The sequence below is a fragment of the Nannospalax galili genome, unplaced genomic scaffold, assembly GCF_000622305.1.
Source record: "Nannospalax galili isolate Female #2095 unplaced genomic scaffold, S.galili_v1.0 scaffold138, whole genome shotgun sequence".
Taxonomy (NCBI): domain Eukaryota; kingdom Metazoa; phylum Chordata; class Mammalia; order Rodentia; family Spalacidae; genus Nannospalax; species Nannospalax galili.
Window position 1 is genome coordinate 576882 of NW_008341333.1, and position 19803 is coordinate 596684.

General features: G+C 41.8%; 1 protein-coding gene across 4 annotated transcripts in view; it reads right to left on the reverse strand.

Moving 5' to 3' along the window:
- Kdm3a (lysine demethylase 3A) overlaps positions 1-19803 on the reverse strand; it is an 81881-nt gene that overhangs the window by 9571 nt on the left and 52507 nt on the right. For 2 of the 4 annotated variants that reach the window (XR_001872524.2, XR_003850105.1), the window contains exons 22-28: positions 18189-18308; positions 17971-18110; positions 16269-16445; positions 16053-16187; positions 14574-15228; positions 2052-2261; positions 1326-1447 (exon numbers count right to left, since the gene is read on the reverse strand). Coding sequence is in view for 2 of the 4 variants with exons in the window: in XM_029565190.1 (XP_029421050.1) it covers positions 15148-15228; positions 16053-16187; positions 16269-16445; positions 17971-18110; positions 18189-18308 (653 nt within the window). In the remaining 2 variants the exon portion in view is untranslated. Of the gene's footprint in view, positions 1-1325; positions 1448-2051; positions 2262-14540; positions 15229-16052; positions 16188-16268; positions 16446-17970; positions 18111-18188; positions 18309-19803 lie in introns of those variants that run through there. The other 2 variants (XM_029565190.1, XM_008836733.3) reach the window with 1 other exon arrangement.

Here is a 19803-nt window from a genome sequence, read left to right on the forward strand (position 1 = left end):
GAAGCCCAAGTCAAGTTCCAGTCAGGTACACTCAGGCTTCTTTCTAAAGTTTGGACCCCTATTAGCAGAAACTCAGAGAATATCTGGGAAATTCCCTAAGGGAGGGGGGGCAATTTTGGGACTCTCAGTTGTTCTGCTGTGTTCTCAGCACTCTCTGGCAGTGTGCTGAGATCACAACTGCTACACTGATGGAGATCAGAGCCCACCTCTCAGGCTGTCTGCTAGGATCTCAGCCTTAGCCTACCAAAGCCAGGTCTACCCTCGATCCAGTTTAATTTGTGTAAAGAATGTTAAAGTCTGTATGCAGATTCCTTCTTTTGAACGTAAATGTCCAGCTGTTCAGAACCATTTGTGGAAAAGGCAGTTTCAAGGGCTGGAGGGATGGCTCAGTATATAAGAGCACTGTCTGCTCTTGCAGACGATCTGGGTTCCCAACACCCACATGGTGATTAACAGCCATCTGTAACTCCAGTTCCAGGGGATCTGATGCCCCCTTCTGACCGCCATGGTCATTGCACAACACGAGTGCGCTTACATACATGGAGGGAATACTTATACACATAAAATAAATAAAATAAAAGCCAAAAGAAAAAAAAATCTAAAGAAAAGCCTCGTTCTGCCAGTGCATTGTGTGGTGGAGAGGCCCCACAGTAGGAAAACACACCACAAAAGGAAAGCGTATGTTCTGTGAAAACATTTCCAGGGAAGAGGAAGGCAGAAGTCCTGCCTCCCATAGCTGACAGCATGGACAGAATTAAAGAGAAAGAAACCCCTGAAACTGCTGAGTCTTCCCTCCTTTGTTTTTTTTTTTTTTTTTTTTTTTTTTTTTTTTTTTTTTTTTTTTAAAAAAAAAAGAGGACGATAAATCTTTCACTGTGATATATCCCCTGGAACTATGTAGACCAGGCAGGCCTTGAACTCACAGAGATCTGCCTGCCTCTGCCTCCCGAGTGCTGGGACTACAGGTGTGCGCCACCACGCCCAGCTCCTCCTTTGGTTTTGTCAGGTATTTGGTCACAGCTATGATGCTGCCTTTGTTCTTTTGCCAGAGACAAGTTTGATTATAGTGTGGGGGCCTATTTTGGGGCTCCATGTTCTGTTTCATTATCTGTTTATTCATTGGCCAATTCCAGGCCAGATGTGGGGACACTGTGGGAGACTGCATACAAATCTCAGCACTTGGCTGGCAGAGGCAGGGTGAGTGAAGAACTGCCTGGGCTACTTAGTTGATCCTGTTTCAAAGCAAGAACATAATGGTTATTTTATCCCCTGTTCCCACTTTTGGGCTCAGTAGAGCAGTGTTGGCTCACTGTCTGCCACTTTACCTCTCATATGGTGGGCATCACTGGAAACAAAGTGAGCCAGATAGTTCAGATCTGCAATGTGTCTCTCTGTCCCAGGTGCTCAAACAACAGAAGTACTGGCTCCTCTGACATCCCCTCAGGATCTGGCAATAAAATCATTCAGTTTAAGGGCACCGAAACTACTGTTCTGTACCATCAGCCCACACACTTTATTTTGTTTTTAAACAGTTTACTCCAAAACATCGCTTTCCAATTCGAAGTGCTCCCTGCTGCTACCCAAGGCAGGCTGTAACCCGGCCTTCCCTGCTTCCCTGCCCCAGTTTCCATATCTTCTGTCAAAACCACTAAGCACATCGCTGTTGTCCAGCTCCTGGGCATTAGGTTAGCATCCTTGTACATTTCCAAGTGTTTGTCTTGGAATTTCATGTTCAATTCCAGACAGTACTAGTCCCACCTTCTCTCCAGCCTCTAATCCCATAACTGGTTATGGGAACAACTATGAAAAAAAATCCACCACACAACATTTAGGTTTTTTTGTTGGTGGTGGTGGGGTTTTTTTTGTTTTTTTTTTTTTTTCAGTCTTGTTGAGACAGGGTCTCCCTGTAGCCCCAGCTGTCCTGGAACTTCACTATGTAGACCAGGCCGGCCTGGAACTCACAGAGATCTGCCTGCCTCTGCCTCCCAAGTGCTGGAATTAAAGGTGTGCGCCACCACGCCCTGCTGTACAACATTTAGTTTTACACTTACTTGTTTTGGTGGGACATGTAAGTGCCATGGTGAATATGGAGATTAACAACTTGTGGAAATTGGAAGCCGGTTCTCTCTTTCCACCATGTGGGTCCCAGGAGTAGAACTTGGTCTGTCAGTTTGGCAGGAAGCACCTTTACCTGCTGAGCCATCACATTGGCCCTATTTTCCTCATTTTAATTTAGTGATAGTTGCTCTTTAAGGGCCAATCTGTATTGCCAATAAGAAAAAAAGAGAAGATTACAATGGGAAATAAAAGATTTCCATCCAAGTTTTTGGCCTTTCATATGTTCTTTCCAAATTGTTTGACCATGATTCTTTCCTTGCTAGATAAACAGAATTAATTCTTCCCTCCCCCTGACGTCACTGAGCTATTTCAGGAATACAAGTTTAAACTACAGCACAGAAATAGTTTTCAGCTAAGAAAATTTTCTTGCACCCATTATAATTTTGAATGTATCTATAGAATGGTACCAGTAAAGTGGTGGAGCAGATAGTTCAAACACCCATCCAGCCAACAAATCCGGAAAAAGCCAGAAATTGTTAATATCCAGTTTGTTGGAGATTCTGGGAAACAAAGTTTATAGCAACTGAGCAAATGCTGAATTAAGCAAGAAGAAACCACACCAGTGCTCCCCACACTGGAGAAGCTGAGGCAGGAAGATCACTAGAATCCATGAATACAGACAGGTCTAGCTGACAGCATTATAATGAAGACCCCATTTTAAGAGGCAGAAGAGGGGCCGGAGAGATGGCTCAGCCGTTGAGAGCACTGTCTGCTCTTACAGAGGACCCGGGTTCGATTCCCAGCACACACATGGCGGCTACGAACTGTCCTTAACTCCAGTTCCAGGGGAATCTGAAACCCTCTTCTGACCTCCACGGCAATGCACAACATGGGTGCACTCACATACATGCAGGCAATAACACTCATACACATAAAATAACAAATAAAAATTTTTTTTTAAAAAGGCAGAAGAAAAAACTTCAAAAACTTGAACTTTTCCCACTGTTTTCTATCCTCAAGTATTTTGCATAAAAGACAAGGAATGAAGAAAAGCCGACCCAGCCTAAGAGTGGGAAACCATCAAGTTCAGTACACATTATGGTAGTCCCAAAAGAAGAGAAAAAGGCAGAGACAGTATTTGCAGAAATAATGCCTGAAAATTTTCCAACTGAAAAGACTCATTCAAGCTCAAAAAATTCACAACATAAAGGCTCCTTCCCATACTGGGGCACATGACAATTGACGCACTAGAACAAAACGATTTGATTTTCTTTTTTTTGAGACAGGGTCTCCCTGTAGTCCCAGCTGGCCTGGTGCTCACTATGTAGACCAGGCTGGCCTCGAACTCAGAGAGATCCGCCTGCCTCTGCCTCCCAAGTGCTGGGATTTAAGGTGTGAGCCACCGCACACAGCTCCTCCAGAAAAATATTCCTTAAAGCAGAAAAAGTGATTTGGGTAAAGGGATCTTCAGTGACATGAATACATAATTTCTGATCCTGGCCAGAAGGAACTAGGGTAACAAATTTAGGGTATTAAAGGGGAAAAAAAATGGTGAAGAATTCTATATCCAGCAAAACTGTTCTTCCAGAATAAAGGAAGAATTAAGATATGCCCTGGAAAATAAGCTGAAGGTGGGGCTAGTGAAATGGTTCAGCAGTTAAGAGCATTGGCTGCTCTTGAATAGGATCAGAGTTCGGTTCCCAGCACCCGTATGGCAGCTAACAACTGTCCGTAACTACAGTTCCAGGGGGCCTGATGCCCTCTTATGGCTTCCATGGACACTGAATGACACAGATGCAATTACATACATGCAGGGAAAACAAACACATTAAATAGATAAATATTTTATGTGTATGCATGTATTGCCTGCGTGTAGGTAAGTGCACCCATGTCATGCAATGCCTGCAGAGGTCAGAAGAGACTGTCAGATCCCCTGGGACTGGAGTTATGGACACCTGTTAGCTGCCATGTGGGTGCTGGGATTCAAACCCAGGTCTTCTGCAAGAACAACCAGTGTTCTTAGCCACTGAGCCATCTCTCCAGCCCCGATAAATCTTTTTTTTTTTTTTTTTTAAAGCTAAGAGTGTGGTGGTACATGCCTTTAATCCCAGCACTCAGCACTTGGGAGGCAGAGGCAGTCGAATCTCAGAGTTCAAGGCCAGTCTCATCTACATAGTGCGTTCCAGGCCAGCTGGGGCTACAGGGAGACCCTGTCTCCAAAAAGAAAAAAAAAAAAAAAGGCTAAAGATGGGGCTGGACTCGGGTTAATAGCACTGGCTGCTCTTGAAGAGGACAAGGGTTTGGTTCCCAGCACCCACATGGCAGCTAGCGATTGTCCCTAATTCAAGTTTCAGGGGATCTGACACCCTATTCTGACCTCTCCGGGCATTGAATGACATAGGTGAACTTACATACATGCAGGCAATATGCTCATAAAATAAAAAAAATGTTTAAAGCTAAAGATGTTTGATACTTGTACACCTGCCCTACTATAGAGCCCTCAAGGCTGAAATAAAATGACACTAGATAACTTAAAGCTATACAAAAAATAAAAAGTGAGGAGAGGAGGGGGAAAGGAGAGGGAGGGGGAAAGGAAGAGGGAGTATAGGAGAAAGGAGGAAAGGGAAGGAGAGGGATGGAATGTATTAGAGGCTCTACTTGGCTGAATAGGGATGAAAAGGGAATTACTGCTTATTGGGTACAGAATTTCTGCATGTGGTGAAGAAAGCTTGAATACTAGTGATGTTTACACAAAATTGTGAATGTATTGCGGCTTCATTTTATACTTAAGACAGTATATTAATTTTCTGTTGCTGTGATAAAATACCATGGCCGAGGCAACTTACAGAAGAAAGATTATTTGGGCTTAAGGTTCCAGAGGTAGAGTCCATAGTGGCAGGGCAAGCATGGCGGCAGCAGGCAGCCACCAGAGAGCTGAAAGCTCACATCTCCAAGGGCAAACAGAAAGCAAGGAGACAGCAAAACTGCAGGGGTTTGAGGTTATGAGCTCTCAAAGCCTACCCCAGTGACATGCTTCCACCAGCAGGGCCATACCTCCCAGGAATCACAAGACCTTCCCCAAACAGCACCACCAACAGGGTACCATATGCCAAGTGTGCCAAGACATAAGTCTGAGGGAGACACCTCATTCTCACTACTACAGACAGCAAGTTTTGTTACACATATATATTATTTATTTTGTGTGTGCACACATGCCAGGATGCATGTGTGGAGGTCAAAGCACAACTTAGGGAGTTGGTTCTCTCCTTCCACCAGGTTAGTCCTGGGCATTTGAATTCAGGTCATCAGTCTTGCTGGTAAGTACCTTCACCTACTGACCCATCTCACCAGCCCCTGTGTACAGAAACTCTATATAACAATAAAAAGTATATATTCGGCCCAAGTTGTACTTTGAGATAATCTTTAAAAAAGAATTTTAAATTTCGCCAGCTATTTTGCACATTTAAGATGGAATACATTTGGGCCAGTGAGATGGCTCAGCAGATCAAGGCACTTGCCACCAAGGCTTACCGCCTGAGTTTGATCCCTGGAACCCAAATTGTGGAAGGAAAGAATTCCTGCCAATTGTTCTGACCTCTATACATGGAGACATAAATATAATAAATGTTAAAAAAATTTTAAAAAGGTTATATACATTGTCTTAAAATATGAGTTGCATGTGGATATTCTCACGTTAACCTAGTCTTGCATTCTTTTTCTGCCATTTCATTTGCCCTTGTCAATATTTCATCTAGGATATTTTTTTCAAGCATATTTGTAAGAAATATTGACTTGTAATTTGCTTTTTTGGTACCATCCTTGTCAGATTTTGATATCAAGTATACTGGCATTATAAAAGGCATTGGGGTGGGGCTGTAGCTCAGTTGGTAGTCCTTGCCTATTGTGCACAAACCTGTGGGGCTCCATACCCAGCACTTGCCCCCCCCCAGGTCTTTTAATTAAAAAAATGTATTTTTTAATGTGTATGAGTGTTTTCCCTGTAAGTGGATCTGTGACATGCAGTGCCCACAGAGACAGGAAAAGGGCATCAGATCTTCTGGAACTGGAGTTGTGGACAATTGCTAGCTGCCATGTATGTGCTGAGAACCAAGCCTGGGCAATCTGCAATAGCAGCCAGTGTACTTAACTCCTAAGTTATCATCTCTCCTTTTTTTGAGACTCAGTCTCACTACGGAGCCCTGGCTGCCTCTGGCCTAGAACTCATGATGTAGATTAGGCTAGCCTTGAAATCACAAAGATCTACCCATCTCTGCCTGCCAAGTGCTGGGACTAAAGGCATGTACCACCATGCCCAGGCCTTCCATGTCTTGGCAGAAGTTTGCCTAGAATTGTGTTTGAAGTCATTATTACTTTGGTTTGGATGTGGTTTGTCCTTCAAAGCTTGATGATGTGCTAGAGTCTTGGTCCCCGGTAGAGTGGTAGTGGGACCTTTAAGAAGTGGGGCTGATGCAAGGTATTTAGATGGCTGGGGCATTGTCCTTGAAGAATCAGTGCTGGACTTGAGAAACTTGTCTTCATAGACAGACCCCCGTCTCCCTGGTGGTGTATCTCATCACATTTCCCTCTTCTGTGTCCTTGTGCTATGGCTGCCAGCCGCTGCAAAGCCTTCACAGAGGCCAAGCAGTTGGGGCTGCTCAGTGTGATATTCAGTCTCCAAAACTGAGCTAAACAAACCCTTTCTTTATACCCTCCCAGAGAATATATTTTATGTCAATTGACTCTGCATGGATCTATAGTCCAGCTTTGAATAATTTCTATTTCTGCTTTTTGGTAACTTTTCTGTTTACTATAGGATCACTTTTTCTAGGTTATTGCTTTAAATATTTTGTTTTCCATTCCCCCACCCCCTTTTAAAAATAAATGGGCTTTAGGTCTATTGTGTCTTCTTGTATACTTGTTGCATTCAGGCATTTTTCCCCACGTACAAGGCAACTGGTTAGCCTGCCACATTTCCGTGGATACTAATAGTCTTGAGACCCCTCAGGTTAGACATGAAAACTGTTACCCACTGCAATAGCTTTAACTGCAATTGTACACCAGTTCTACGAAGTCCTATTCCTACTGAATTATGTGAATTGGGCCAGAAGATGCCTCTACAGAGAGTGATGGTACTGCAGTTTAAGGAATCACATTTTTTTTTTTCCTGATATTGGGATTCAAATCTAGGCCCTCAGGCATGCAAGGCAAGCACTCTTACCAACTTAACCTCTGTCTCCAGCTCCCTGTATCTTTTATCCATAAAATTCAGAGGTTGCTTTTTTCTTCACCAGACTCTAGAGATTGAACAATTTTAATTTTTATAAAGAATTAATTTGGGGTGGGGGGCTGGAGAGATGGCTCAGCAGTTAAGAGCACTGGCAGCTCTTTCAGAGGACCCAGGTTTAGATCCCAGCACCCACATGGCAGCAAACCACCAGGGTATCCAATGCCTCTTCTGTCATCTGTGGGCACTGCACAACATGGGTGCACTCACACACATGCAGGCATAACACTCATAAAGAATTTTTGAGCTGGTGTGGTGGTACATGCCTTTAAACCCAGCACTGAGGAGGCAAAGGCAGGCAAATCTCTGTAAGATCCAGGCCAGCCTGGTCTATATAATTGCAGGCCAGCTGGGGCTACAGAGACCATCTAAAAAACTTTATTTTTTACTCAATATTCATTTATTACATTCTTACTACTTTTATTTGATAGGGTCTCCCTAGTCCCAGGCTGTCTGGAAGTCACTATGTGGACAGCTGGCCTTGATCTTGCAGAGATCTGTCTGCCTCTACCTCCCAAGGTAGATGAATTATAGGCATTCATCACCACACCTGGTGATTTATTACTATTTTTATCCTGCTGAATTTGGAAATGTAACTTATGCCTACTTATATGTAAAGTTACAAATTCCCAAGACTGTTGTAACTGTATTACCATGAATTGTATTTTTATTAGTGAGTTCCAAATATCTAATTGCCATTCTGGTTTTTTTCTTTTGTCTTTTTGAGACAGGGTCTCCCTGTAGCCCCAGCTGACCTGGAACTTGCTATGTAGACCAGGCTGGCCTCGAACTCAGAGATCCGCCTGCCTCTGCCTCCCAAGTGCTGGGATTAAAGGCATGAGCCACCATGCCTGGCTTTAGTTTTTTTTCTTTGATGGCTTTAGTTGTATGTTACTTACCAACATTTGGAGATTGTTGCTTTTGAGATGTCTATGTAGCTCAGATTGACCTGGCACCTATGTTTTTTTTTTTTTCCCCCTTTGTCATTCTAACTTTTGGGGGGACTTATTTTTATGTATATGAGTGTTCTGCCTGCCTGTTTGTAAGTACACCACATGCATGTGCTGCTTGCAGAGGCTGAAAAAGAGGGCGTCAGATCCCCTGGAACTGTTTTGCTGATAGTTGTTAGTTGCCATGTGGATGCTGAAAACTCTGCTGAGCCATCTTCCCCTCCCCTTATTTTTTGAGATAGGGTCTTACTATGCAACCAGGAACTCACCTGCCTGCCTGGGACTAAGATTAAAAAGAAATGCCTGGGGCAACCTAAAATAACACTTTTGCCAACAGCCCTTGATTGCCTCCCCAAACTTGAAGGTAAGACCCTATTGCTGAAGACAGGCCATAAGTCAGACACAGGACTTTGGAACAACAGAGCTGGAATTGACCTGGAAGCCTCCTCCCTGAAGACGACTAGCTCTCATGGTATCAGATACTATACAAGCTGCCAGGGGAGAAAACCAATCACTGGTCCTACTGTATGAGAAACTTACTTTTCTGTTGCTGTGAAACACCATACCCAAGGGAACTTATAAAAGGAGTTTATTTAGCTTATGCTTCTAAAAAGGCAAGAGTCCATCATGGTGGGGAGGCATGGAGGCAGAGGTAGCTGGAGCAGGAGCAGAAAGTAGAGGCTCACATCTTCAAGCAGGTACAGGAAGCAGAGCACGCCTGGAGATCTGGCAAGGCTTAAGAACTCTAAGCCTGCTCCCAATGACATGCTTCCTCTAGCATGGTCATACCATCTAAGACTTCCCAAAACAGCAGCACCAATTGGAGACAAAATGCTCAAACACTTGGAACCTGTAGGGGACATTCTCATTCAAACCACCACACCTACCCAGCTGTAAAGCCTAGAAAACAATGACTGGCCCAGCAAACTATGCTACTGGTGCAGTAGTGGCACTTTTATCTTGGGGTAATCAATAGTTGTCTAATTCAAACTAAGGCCCACTCAATGGGAGGGAATTCATGTGGCACTGTTTTAAACAGCCAAATAAACATGAACAGAGAGGTCAAAGATCCTAGAGGAAACCTATTTTTGCCACATCCTTAGGCCCAACATTTCTTACAGAGTTCCAGAACTCTTCAAATGCAGAGATTAAGTGCCTGTGAGATACTGATGGTGTCACAGCAGATGGTGATTAACCCAGAAAACCACAACTGACCGATGTGCAGAGAACAAGAGTCTGTAGAGTGCTTATCCCTGTATCAAACCTCTGCCTCCCAGGGCTCATTGCAGATCCTCAGGGATCATTGCAGAAGTAGGTGGAAAGATTGAAAGAGCCAGAGGGGTAAATGAGGGCAAGGAGAGTATTCCAGACAGCTGGTCAGTTACTCATGAATTCACAGCAATGGTGACAGCATGCACAAGTCCTATATGCAAGCTCAAATCAGACAAAATCCCAGTATAGTCATGGGGAAGTGGGTAAAAAAATCCCAATCCAACCTAAGGAACTTTTGGCAATTGATGACTGCTGGGAGGGGAAAAGATAAGTCTCTTACAGGGATAGGATTCTTGGTGGGCCCAGCGGATGGACCCAATCTGAAGGACATTTGGGGACACAAGTCAGATGCTGTAGGTTCCATATATTGCAGCACATTAAACTGGGCAAGGGGGCAGTGGGGAGGAGATGTGGATAGGGAGGGGATCTAAACATCATCAAGTTGTATTCTATGAAAATTGCAAAAATTCAATAAAATAAAATTTTTTAAAAATTTGCTATGTGGCCAAGGATGATGCCTGGGATTAAGGCCTCTGTCACCATATTGTTTCTGATCTGGAACTGGTGATTTTTTTCTGCCCAAGTACCACCCACGGTGATGCCTAGCTCCACTAGAGCTTTTTTATAATTATCCTTATTACTGATTCTTTTGTTATACCTTATGATCATAGAACATAATTTCAATCTACATGGTGTCTTGAAATTGACAGTTGTAGTTTTGTTTCATCATGGTCTTTGTGTGAATAACCCATTTAAGAAGAATGTATATGTGGGTCATTGGCATTTGTGTTCTAATGTCATGTGAGTTTCACATACATCTGCCCTTTGCTTATGTCACTTACAGAAAGGTAACAATATCCAATGCTTCTGTTTTTCTCTTTACCGAATTTTTATCTTAAATTCTACTTTATATTAAGTTATATAATGGACTTTTCCTACATTTTAAATGTATGGTTAGATTGTATTTCATAAATAGCATATATACACATCTTTCTTATTTTAGTCAGATGACCTGTATCTTATTGGCAGTTAGAAAAGCTGCCCCATTGTCCTTTGTTTCTTAACTGCCTGTACAAACCACTCAATGTCATTTCTCATCCAACTGCATAGGCCTTTTCCTTTGCCTCCTTGAGTTAGGGTAAGATATACATAAAAATTGCTACTACCATTCCAGCTAAGTGATTCAGTGGTGTAAAGTACATTCCCAATGTTCTATACACACAACTATTAGTTTCCAGACATTTTCTTTCTTTTCTTTTTTTCGACAGGGTCTCCCTGTAGCCCCAGCTGGCCTGGAACTCACTATGTAGACCAAGCTGGCCTTGAACTCAGAGATCTGCCTGCCTCTACTTCCTGAGTGCTGGGATTAAAAGCATGAGCCACCATGCCTGGCATTTCGACGTTTTCATCACCCAAAATAAACTACCTAAAATGTAACAGCCCATTCCCTCCTCCTTCCCAGCCCCTGCTAACCATGAACTGTGTGCTGTCTCTATGCATGACTCTTCCAGGAACTTTGCTAAGTGAACTTTATTTATTTACTTATTTTTGGTCTTTTTGAGACAGGGTCTCCTTGTAGCCCCAGCTGTCCTGAACTCACTATGTAGACTAGGCTGGCCTTGAACTCACAGAGATCCACCTGCCTCTGCCTCCCAAGTGCTGGGATTAAAGGTGTGCGCCACCACACCTGGCCCTAGAGTATGTATTTTTAACGTGCTCTTTTGTCTCTAGCTCTTTAAGAGCATTTTCCTTTGTATATGTATACCACATAAATTACTCATGTTGACAGATACTTGGGTTACTCTCTTATATTTCCTATATTAAACAATGTAGAACAAGCATTTCTCCTGAATAACTACTTTGTAGCCACTTCCATCTTTTGGCTATTGTGAATAATGCAGGGATTTTTTGGTTTGTCTTTTTTTAAGTCGGGGTCTCCCTGTAGTCCCAGCTGGCCTGGAACTTACTATGTAGACCAGGCTGGCCTTGAATTCAGTGATCTGCCTGCCTCTGCCTCCACAACGCTGGGATTACAGGCATGCGCCACCAAGCCCAGCCCAATAATGCTGTTATAAAACAATGGTTGTATTTAAGTATGTCTGAATCTCTTTCACTTCCTAGGGGATATATTTAAGAGTAGATGGTTAGCTGCACTTTAACGTTCTGAATAACCTAGACTTCTAAATATTGCACTTCACACTACTTTTGTATAAATTTCAAGAGTTTAGAATTTTCCTTAACATCATTTTCCTTTCATGACATATGGAATGATTTTGTTCCCTAAGGTTACCCTTAGAAGTTCCTTTAGCAAGTCTGAAAATAAACTGTTTTCTGAAAAAATAATCTTACTGCAGGTAGGCTTTTTTCAAGTATGCTAGCCACGCATTCAAACACCCATTCCCTGACATCCACTATTCTTTTGAAAGTAAACCTGTAGTCTAGTGCATCTTTGTACAGCAAGTGTCCTACCCACTTAGCTGTTTTCAAGACCCACAAGTGTTCAATTTAGGAGTGTCATTAAATAATATTTAAATAATGACAATATTTAAATAAGCTTGTCATTATTTAAAATTTATTATTATTTTTAATGTTAGTGTATTGACTCCGTGTGTTTAAGCGTATCCATGTTGTGCAATGCCCAAGAAGGTCATAAAGAGGGCCAAAGATTCCCTAGAACTTGAATTATAGATGGTTGTTAGATGCCATATGGGGTGCTGGGATCCAAACCTGAATCCTCTGCAAGAGCAGCCAGTGCTCTTTACCACTGAGCCATCTTTCCAACCCCTATTTGAAACCATTAGTCCAGAATGCTTTCACTATCCTTAGCTTACCAACCCTTCCAGCTTAGCAAGTGTCCAATGTGTCAGTAGACTAGAAGATAGGCAGCCTCACAAAAGACTATCATGTTATGTAATGCTATCCTAGGAATAGCTCAAAACTCCAAATCTGAAGAATGGTTTCTACCAAATGGCTATCCTTTTTTCATTACAATAAAGCTGAAGAGTTCTAAGTCATATCATAACTGGAGAATCATTTAGGTTAAATTTGTGTGGGTCATGTGTGTTATGTTTATGTGTATGTATGGGGTGAATGTGCACCTGTGTATGGAGGCCAGAGGTCAGTACTAGGATTTCATTAGTTTCCACCTTTATTTTTTGGTCCTTTTGAGACAGGTGTCCCTGTAGCCCCAGCTGGCCTGGAACTTGCTATGTAGACCAGGCTGGCCTCAAACTCAAGAGAGCCACATACCTCTGCCTCTCAAGTGCTGGGATTACAGATGTGTGCCATCACACCCAGCTATTTTCTACCATTTTAAAGTCCAATTTGTTGGCACGAGGGGGCATGTGTGCCTGGCACTCTTGCAGAGTTCAAAGAACTTTTCATGAACTGGTTCTTTCCTTCCACCACATGGTTCACAAGGACTGAACTCAGGTCACCAGGATTGGTAGCAAGCACTATTACCCTTGATCCATCTCTCTGGCCTTCACCTTTTTTTTTTTCCCTCCAGTCTTTTGAGATTTCCTGTAGCCCCAAGTGGTCTGGAACTCACTATTTAAACCAGGCTGGCCTAGATCTCACAGAGATCCACCTACCTCCACCTACTGAGTGCTGGGATTAAATATGGGTGCTGCCACATGGCTGTCCCCATGTCCCTGCCCTTGCCCCCCCCACCCCACTTTTTGAGATAGGGTCTCTCATTTAACTTGGAGTTCAGCAATTCACCTTGGCTAGCCAGCCAGTGAGCTCTAAAAATTCCTGCCTGAGGATCAGAGGTTTGTGCTGCCATAGCTGGATTTTTGCTTGGGTGCTGGGGATATGAACTCAGGTCAAGCACTTCATAGATTGAGCTATCTCCACAGCTCAAATTCATTACTACATTAAAAAATGCATCCTTACTGATTTACTTGGGTTTCCTCAATCTTATGAAATACTGAAAAATTCTCCCTTCCCATCTCAAATCTGTTACTAATTAAACATTTTCCTGTGTCCTCCACATAAGTTTTCTCCCCCAATGATTTAGTTCATACCCACTGGCCCTCATGTTAAATTTGTTATTTTAACTATCCTGCTTCATTTTAAATTACATTCAAAGTTTCCCCCCCAAATCTGGTCTAGCAAGCCCTTAGACACAATTCCTATGTAAAGATTTCAGGGTAAGTATTGGATTGTTCTAGCATCTATAAACTTTACAGGTGTATACGACAATGTGAAAGTTCTTGCTGACTCTTGCTTTTGATGGCTCTCTTTTTTCTACAATTCTGTACGGGACACCTTTGAAAGATGGCTTGAAGATGGCTTCTTAGCACTATTCTGGCTTAGTTGATTTCTAACCAGTGCAACAGCCTAGATCCAAATGTGAATAAAGGAACTTCTGAGAAATTCTCAGGGAAAAGTTTCCCCATAGACTCAAAAATTCATTATTGAAGGTTTGGCTTCAAGAAGGGCTGACAGTGGATGGGCATCCTGACCACCTACTCTAACCAGACCACAGGTTAATAATACCTAAGTGCTAGGGGTTGTCTATTTCCTACCAATGAACAAATTCCTTTTGTTAGAGCTATAGCAGCCTAGGAGAAGAAAGGCAGCTTCTTTATCAATGTTTCTCTTCCACAAAGATGGGTATTTTAGGTACAACTGTTCTAACCTTGAAATATTTCTGTATTCTCTTTTGTAAACTCCTTGTAAAAGGATCAGAAGACAAAGTACTTCAATCTCTTACCTGTTTAGCACCATTTAGCCAGTCATTAGTTTTTGGTTAGTTCCCATTTCTAAATTGGTGGTGGTTCTTTACAAAAGTGGGACAGAATTTCCACTTGGCTGGGGAGGTATTTCCATGCAAGCACTATAATATTCAATAAAGAATGACTGTAGTATCTAATTTCTTTGCTGTTAAGAAAGGGTCTTGCATCAGTCTTTTTAAACCTGCATTTTATGTAAGGTATGTATCCAGAGAATACCAATGAACTGACCCAAAATATTATATGAATATTTTAATGCAAAATGCTTACCACTTAAAATTAGCAAAGCTTCATTTAAATTAAAAGTCCACAACTAAAGATGGTTAACCCCAAGAATTGTCCAGTAGTCGATTTCTGCTATGTAATGCCAGTCCTATGCGATACATTTAGAACTTGCATCATTAGCTGTCACTCCCTCCGGTGCTCTTGTGGACCCTAATGGGTGGGGGAGGGTGCTCAGACAGACATAAAATAAAATCCAATTAAACTGTGCAGTGATTCCTAATAGTTATAAACCCATTTGAATAAGCTGCCCAAACAAACAGCTGGGAATAACTATAGGTACTGTTTCAGCTGATAAGAGGTCTTATTTTACAGCTTGATAAAAGATCTGCATTAGGTGAGAAGTCACAGTATAAGGATGCGTGGTCTGTAAATAGTTACTACATATACACATTTAGTGTCTGTAAACACTAGAAATATACATTAGACAGAGTACCCTCACAAGTCGGGTATAGTTTTAAAAAAAGAAGATGAGGTAACATGAAATCTCAAAGTCCACAGGAATCCTGCCTGAAGAGTTTGATCAGCTGCCAATAAATCATCTCCAATGTGCAGGAAGGGATTAAGGTTTGCCAAAACTAGATTCACTGGCTTTTAGCATAGCAACTGCATCCTTCACTGCATGGTAGATAACATTCTTCACCTAAAGGGACAGAAGAAAAAGAGCACTGCTTCACCATTAAATAAAAAATCTCACTAAGAATATCCTCCCCACCCATCAGTTTTATTACCGTTCCTTAGAATTCAAAGTCAATACTCAACATGTAATAACAGTGGCATGCCCCAGGCTTCTGGAGACTAGTGTTCCACACACACTTAGTTCTTAGTTCATGCCTTCTCTGAAGAATTTCAAAGCCCATTTTGCTCCCCTCTATAGGTTTTAAAACCACATAGCTCTAGTCAGTGCAGGGCGTTTTTGACCAGGCTTTAAATATTTTCCAAACATAAAATGATACTGCATTCCTTCACTGTTGATTTGGAGTTTTTTGAGATGTACTCTATGCAGCCCAGGCTGGCCTCAAAGTCTCAAAACTTCCTACCTCAGCCTCTGGATTACAGAGTAACTGGGACTACAGGTTTGAGGCACCATAGTCAGCATGCATAATTTACTACTGAAAAGTCTCTTAAGGCAACATCCCCTTTTGATCCTAGCAGCTCAGTTCCTTCAGTTCTTTTCTGCCTCAAGGGGATAAGAACATTGTAGCATTTAAGGCTGGTAGCTAGGTCAGAGATTGAAAGAGCTTAATATTTAAAAGATTTAATACTTAAACCTTTCAGTACCTAAACACTAAGGTAAGTTCCCTCTGAGTTTATAGCTTCGTTGCTCAAGTTTATAGGTAGACTAGCTAGAAAGCCAGTTCACCAACTCACTGTCCTATGTTATAGCCAAGTTCACAGATTCTATAAGGTCACTAACGAACCTTGAAGGCATCAGCAACAAATGCCAGGAACTGGTGCTATTTTTACCTGTAATTTATCTTCATGGTTGGTGTGAGTCTGTGACAGGTAACGGAATTCCTGAGTAAGCCAGAAGCAGTGTTTAACATGCTCTGGAGACACAAAGTCTTCAGCCACTTTGATACAGCTGTATAAGTTATGAACCTGAAAAACAACAAGCCACATTTATTAAAAACCCACAAGTTCACAGCAGAAAGACAATAAACAAGAATTAATAGTTCTGACCTGATGTGGAGCTCCTGCTGGGATAAACACCACATCCCCAAGAAATTGTACAATAGCCCAGCCTTGAACACCATACTCTTGATAAAGGCGCTTTCTTAGTGATCGGTCTAAATACCAGCTCTGATCATGAATAGGATCGTGGTCTGCAGGATTTTCTTGACCCTGCTCTTCTGATACCTAAAATACATTCAAAATGGCATGCAACTTAGCAAAAAAAACAAAAAACAAACAGCAACAACAAAACCCAGGAAGATATTCTCCCCTCCAAAAACTACAGGTAGTCTGTAAATGTCAAGCCTTCTTCAACCAAGTGGCCTAAATAACAGTACTCAAACACACTGAGAGAATAAATTGGGGCTGGAGAGATGGCTCAGCGGTTAAGAACATTGATTGTTCCTGCAAAAGACATGGGTTCGAATCCCAGCACCCACATGGCAGCTAACAACTGTCCGTAACTCCAGTTCCAGGGGATCCGACAGTCTCTTCTGTCCTCCGCAGGCATTGCACAACACGGGTGTACTTACCTACACACAGGCAACACACTCATACACATAAAATAAAAATAATTAAAAAAAGAGAATAAATCAACAGATTAACAAAGAAAACCTAGCCTGTCTGCTGTCATTTCCTTACAATCTCCATATTTTTTTTAAGTAAACTTAAGTATTTTGGGTTCAAATTTTAAAAAATATTTTAATCATTGGTTTTATGTATATGAGCGTTTCGCCTGCATGCATATAAGTGCACCATGTGTGTACAATGCTCAGAAGGTGTTGGATCCCCTGGAACTGGAGTTACAGACAGCTGTTAGGCACCATGTGGATGCTGGGAGCTGAACCCAGGTCCTCTGGAAAAACAGCAAATTTTCCTAACCCCTGAGCCATCTCTCTAAGATCATTGGGTCCAAATTTTTAAATGCAAGTAGATTCATGCTCCTTAGAAATAAACTTGTTTTTAAGGACCTGTACTTACCTAACAATCTGAGTTACGAAAACAGTCCCAAAGATGTAGATTAGACTTGTTTATTCTACATCCAGTGTCTGGCAAAGCAGACTCAACAGTAACATTAATGAAACAGGTCAAAGAATCAAATAATCTTTAAACAGAAATATCTTGATTCTACTTCGTTGTCAGAGAATGCAAATGGCTTAGGAATGTTCACATCTGTGACTCAGGACTAGAGTATATCAGCCAAAGATTTCTGGTGAACAAGTTTAAAACAGAGAAACCCATTTTTCCAGTTGCTCAGACTTTCACATTGTGTTCCCGCTAAACAACTTGCTGACTACAGGAGAAACCTAGGCTTTTCTAAACTCATGCTAACCATTAGTAATGACCACAAGTAGGGCCTCTCACCAAGTGAGAACAAAACCAAGAGAGACTGAAGTGACTCAGTCAAACCTTGGTGTTTTGGGCCAAGGACTGATACATGAACTAATGAAGTGTTCATATTTTTAAGGCAATTAAAGAAAAAAAAAAAGATGCAAGGAAATGACCAGATAAACTAAACTGAAGACAAAGAACAAAAATGTACAAGTGCATTATAAAACAAACATAAAAGGTCTCCTCTTTTTAGAATCCTTGTTTCTTAGCACCACTGACAACCTATCCAATTTGATATGCGAGCCAGTTCAAAGCATGAGGTAAGTTATAGCATTGCTATTCTTATGCCTCGCCTCATGTGGCAGAGTAATTAGCACACCTTTTTAAGAAATTCTCTTATCTTCTCCGTGTCCTTAGCTGCATATATGTGCCAGAGGGCTCCCGGCTTCTCTTTTCCCTCAATAAACCGCTTTATTGTGAGTTCATCAGAATCTCCATCTTGGATGGTTCTAAGGACTTCTAAAACAAGAGAAAGCAAGTATCAACCACAGGCCCTAACTCAGACAGTAAGTCTCACTTTTATGCTCAAGAGCCTACCTTCTTCCTGCTCACACTGCCCTTTGGGAATTCCCACATAAACCATGACATTAGCAGCATCAGATACATCTAAGTGAAGATTTGTTGTTCCATATTTCCGATCTTCCGGAGTGATTAGTCCTGCAAAAATAAAATGCCTTAAGTATACTGTGATACATGAAACCAAGAATTAGAAAGCAAGGAGAGCTGTGAGCTGGACTCCTGAGCTAGGATTTGCTGAAAACATTTGCTTAGCTAGGTTCAAGTTTTGTCTTTCTAGTCAAGGAAGCTTGGGAATAAAAGACATCAGCCAAATTCACTCAAGGAGTCTATTGGGAGTCCCCTGCTTACACATACATAAAGTAGGAACCAAGTAGGAACAATGGCCACCACACTGAGCCAGTGTGAGGTCACCTCCAGTGTTCATACTGTGTCCATAGAAGACTCACCTTGCTCAGTGGTCATACTGGCACCATTCCCCAAACCGGAACTCCACTTCTCATACAGGGCAGCAGAGTAAAGTATGGGAAGCAGACTGAGAGAAGCAAGCAGAGGCCTGGCAGATTCTGAAAAGGGCCCATACTGATTGGAGGAAGGTCTGATTTCTAGCTTGCCAGGGCTACTATTTAAGTGAGGCTAGAGGTGGGGAGTAGTAGCTTATCTTGTCAACCTAGAACCAGAGCCCAAGAGCCCTGCTACACTTCTGCCTTGTTTCCAGCTTGCTGAAATACCAGGCCTTGCAATAGGTAAATTATTGGATATCTGGGTTGAATCATGGAATTTATGAGATTTTTTTTTGTTGTTCTTTGTTTTGAGACAGGGTCTCAAGTGTACAGCCCCAGCTGGCATAGAACTCATACACACTCTGCCTCCCAAGTGCTGGGCTTAAAAGGTGTGCATCACTACACCGGCTATGAGATGTTTTAAAATGGTAAAAGGAGAAATATAAAGAGAAGAGATAATGAAACAATTTTAACAAAAAGCTGACAGTGGCTCTCCCTGGATGAGAGTATATAAGGAGCAGCTGCACTAGACTCCCAAGTTCTCAATGTGCTTGGAAAATATTTCCATAGTAAAAAGTGTGAAATTTATAGGAAAAAGCAATTAAGTCAGAAATAGGATGAATTGCGATAGTTACATATGACCACATGTAAGACTATTTTAAGTCAGATTCTACTTATATAGAGCTCAACAGGAAGTTACAAAACAAACAAAAAACTGTAGAAAAATAATTAGTAAAATTATAAGAGAAGGATGGATACAAACTTCCTGATAGTGATGGAAGAGAATGGTGGCTGGCTTGGCAAAACAATAAGCAGATTTAAGAGTTGTACAAAATTAGAACTGACTCCTAGCCAGCCACTGGAGCCAAAGTCCATCCCATCCCTGTCATGGATTATTGCACAGTGAAACAACCAGACTCTGAACTGAGGAAGCCTGAACTCAGCTGGAACAAAGATTACAAAATTAAGAAAAACAACAACAAAAAAATCCTTTTAGGGAAAGGAGTCTCTGAAAAAGTATTGTCAGAAGAAAAGCTTTCACGGTAACACTGCCACCTATTGGTTGTTTAGAAAGGAAGATTTACCTATGGCCAAACATTTAAACCAAGTTGGCAATTCAACTTGGCAATTTT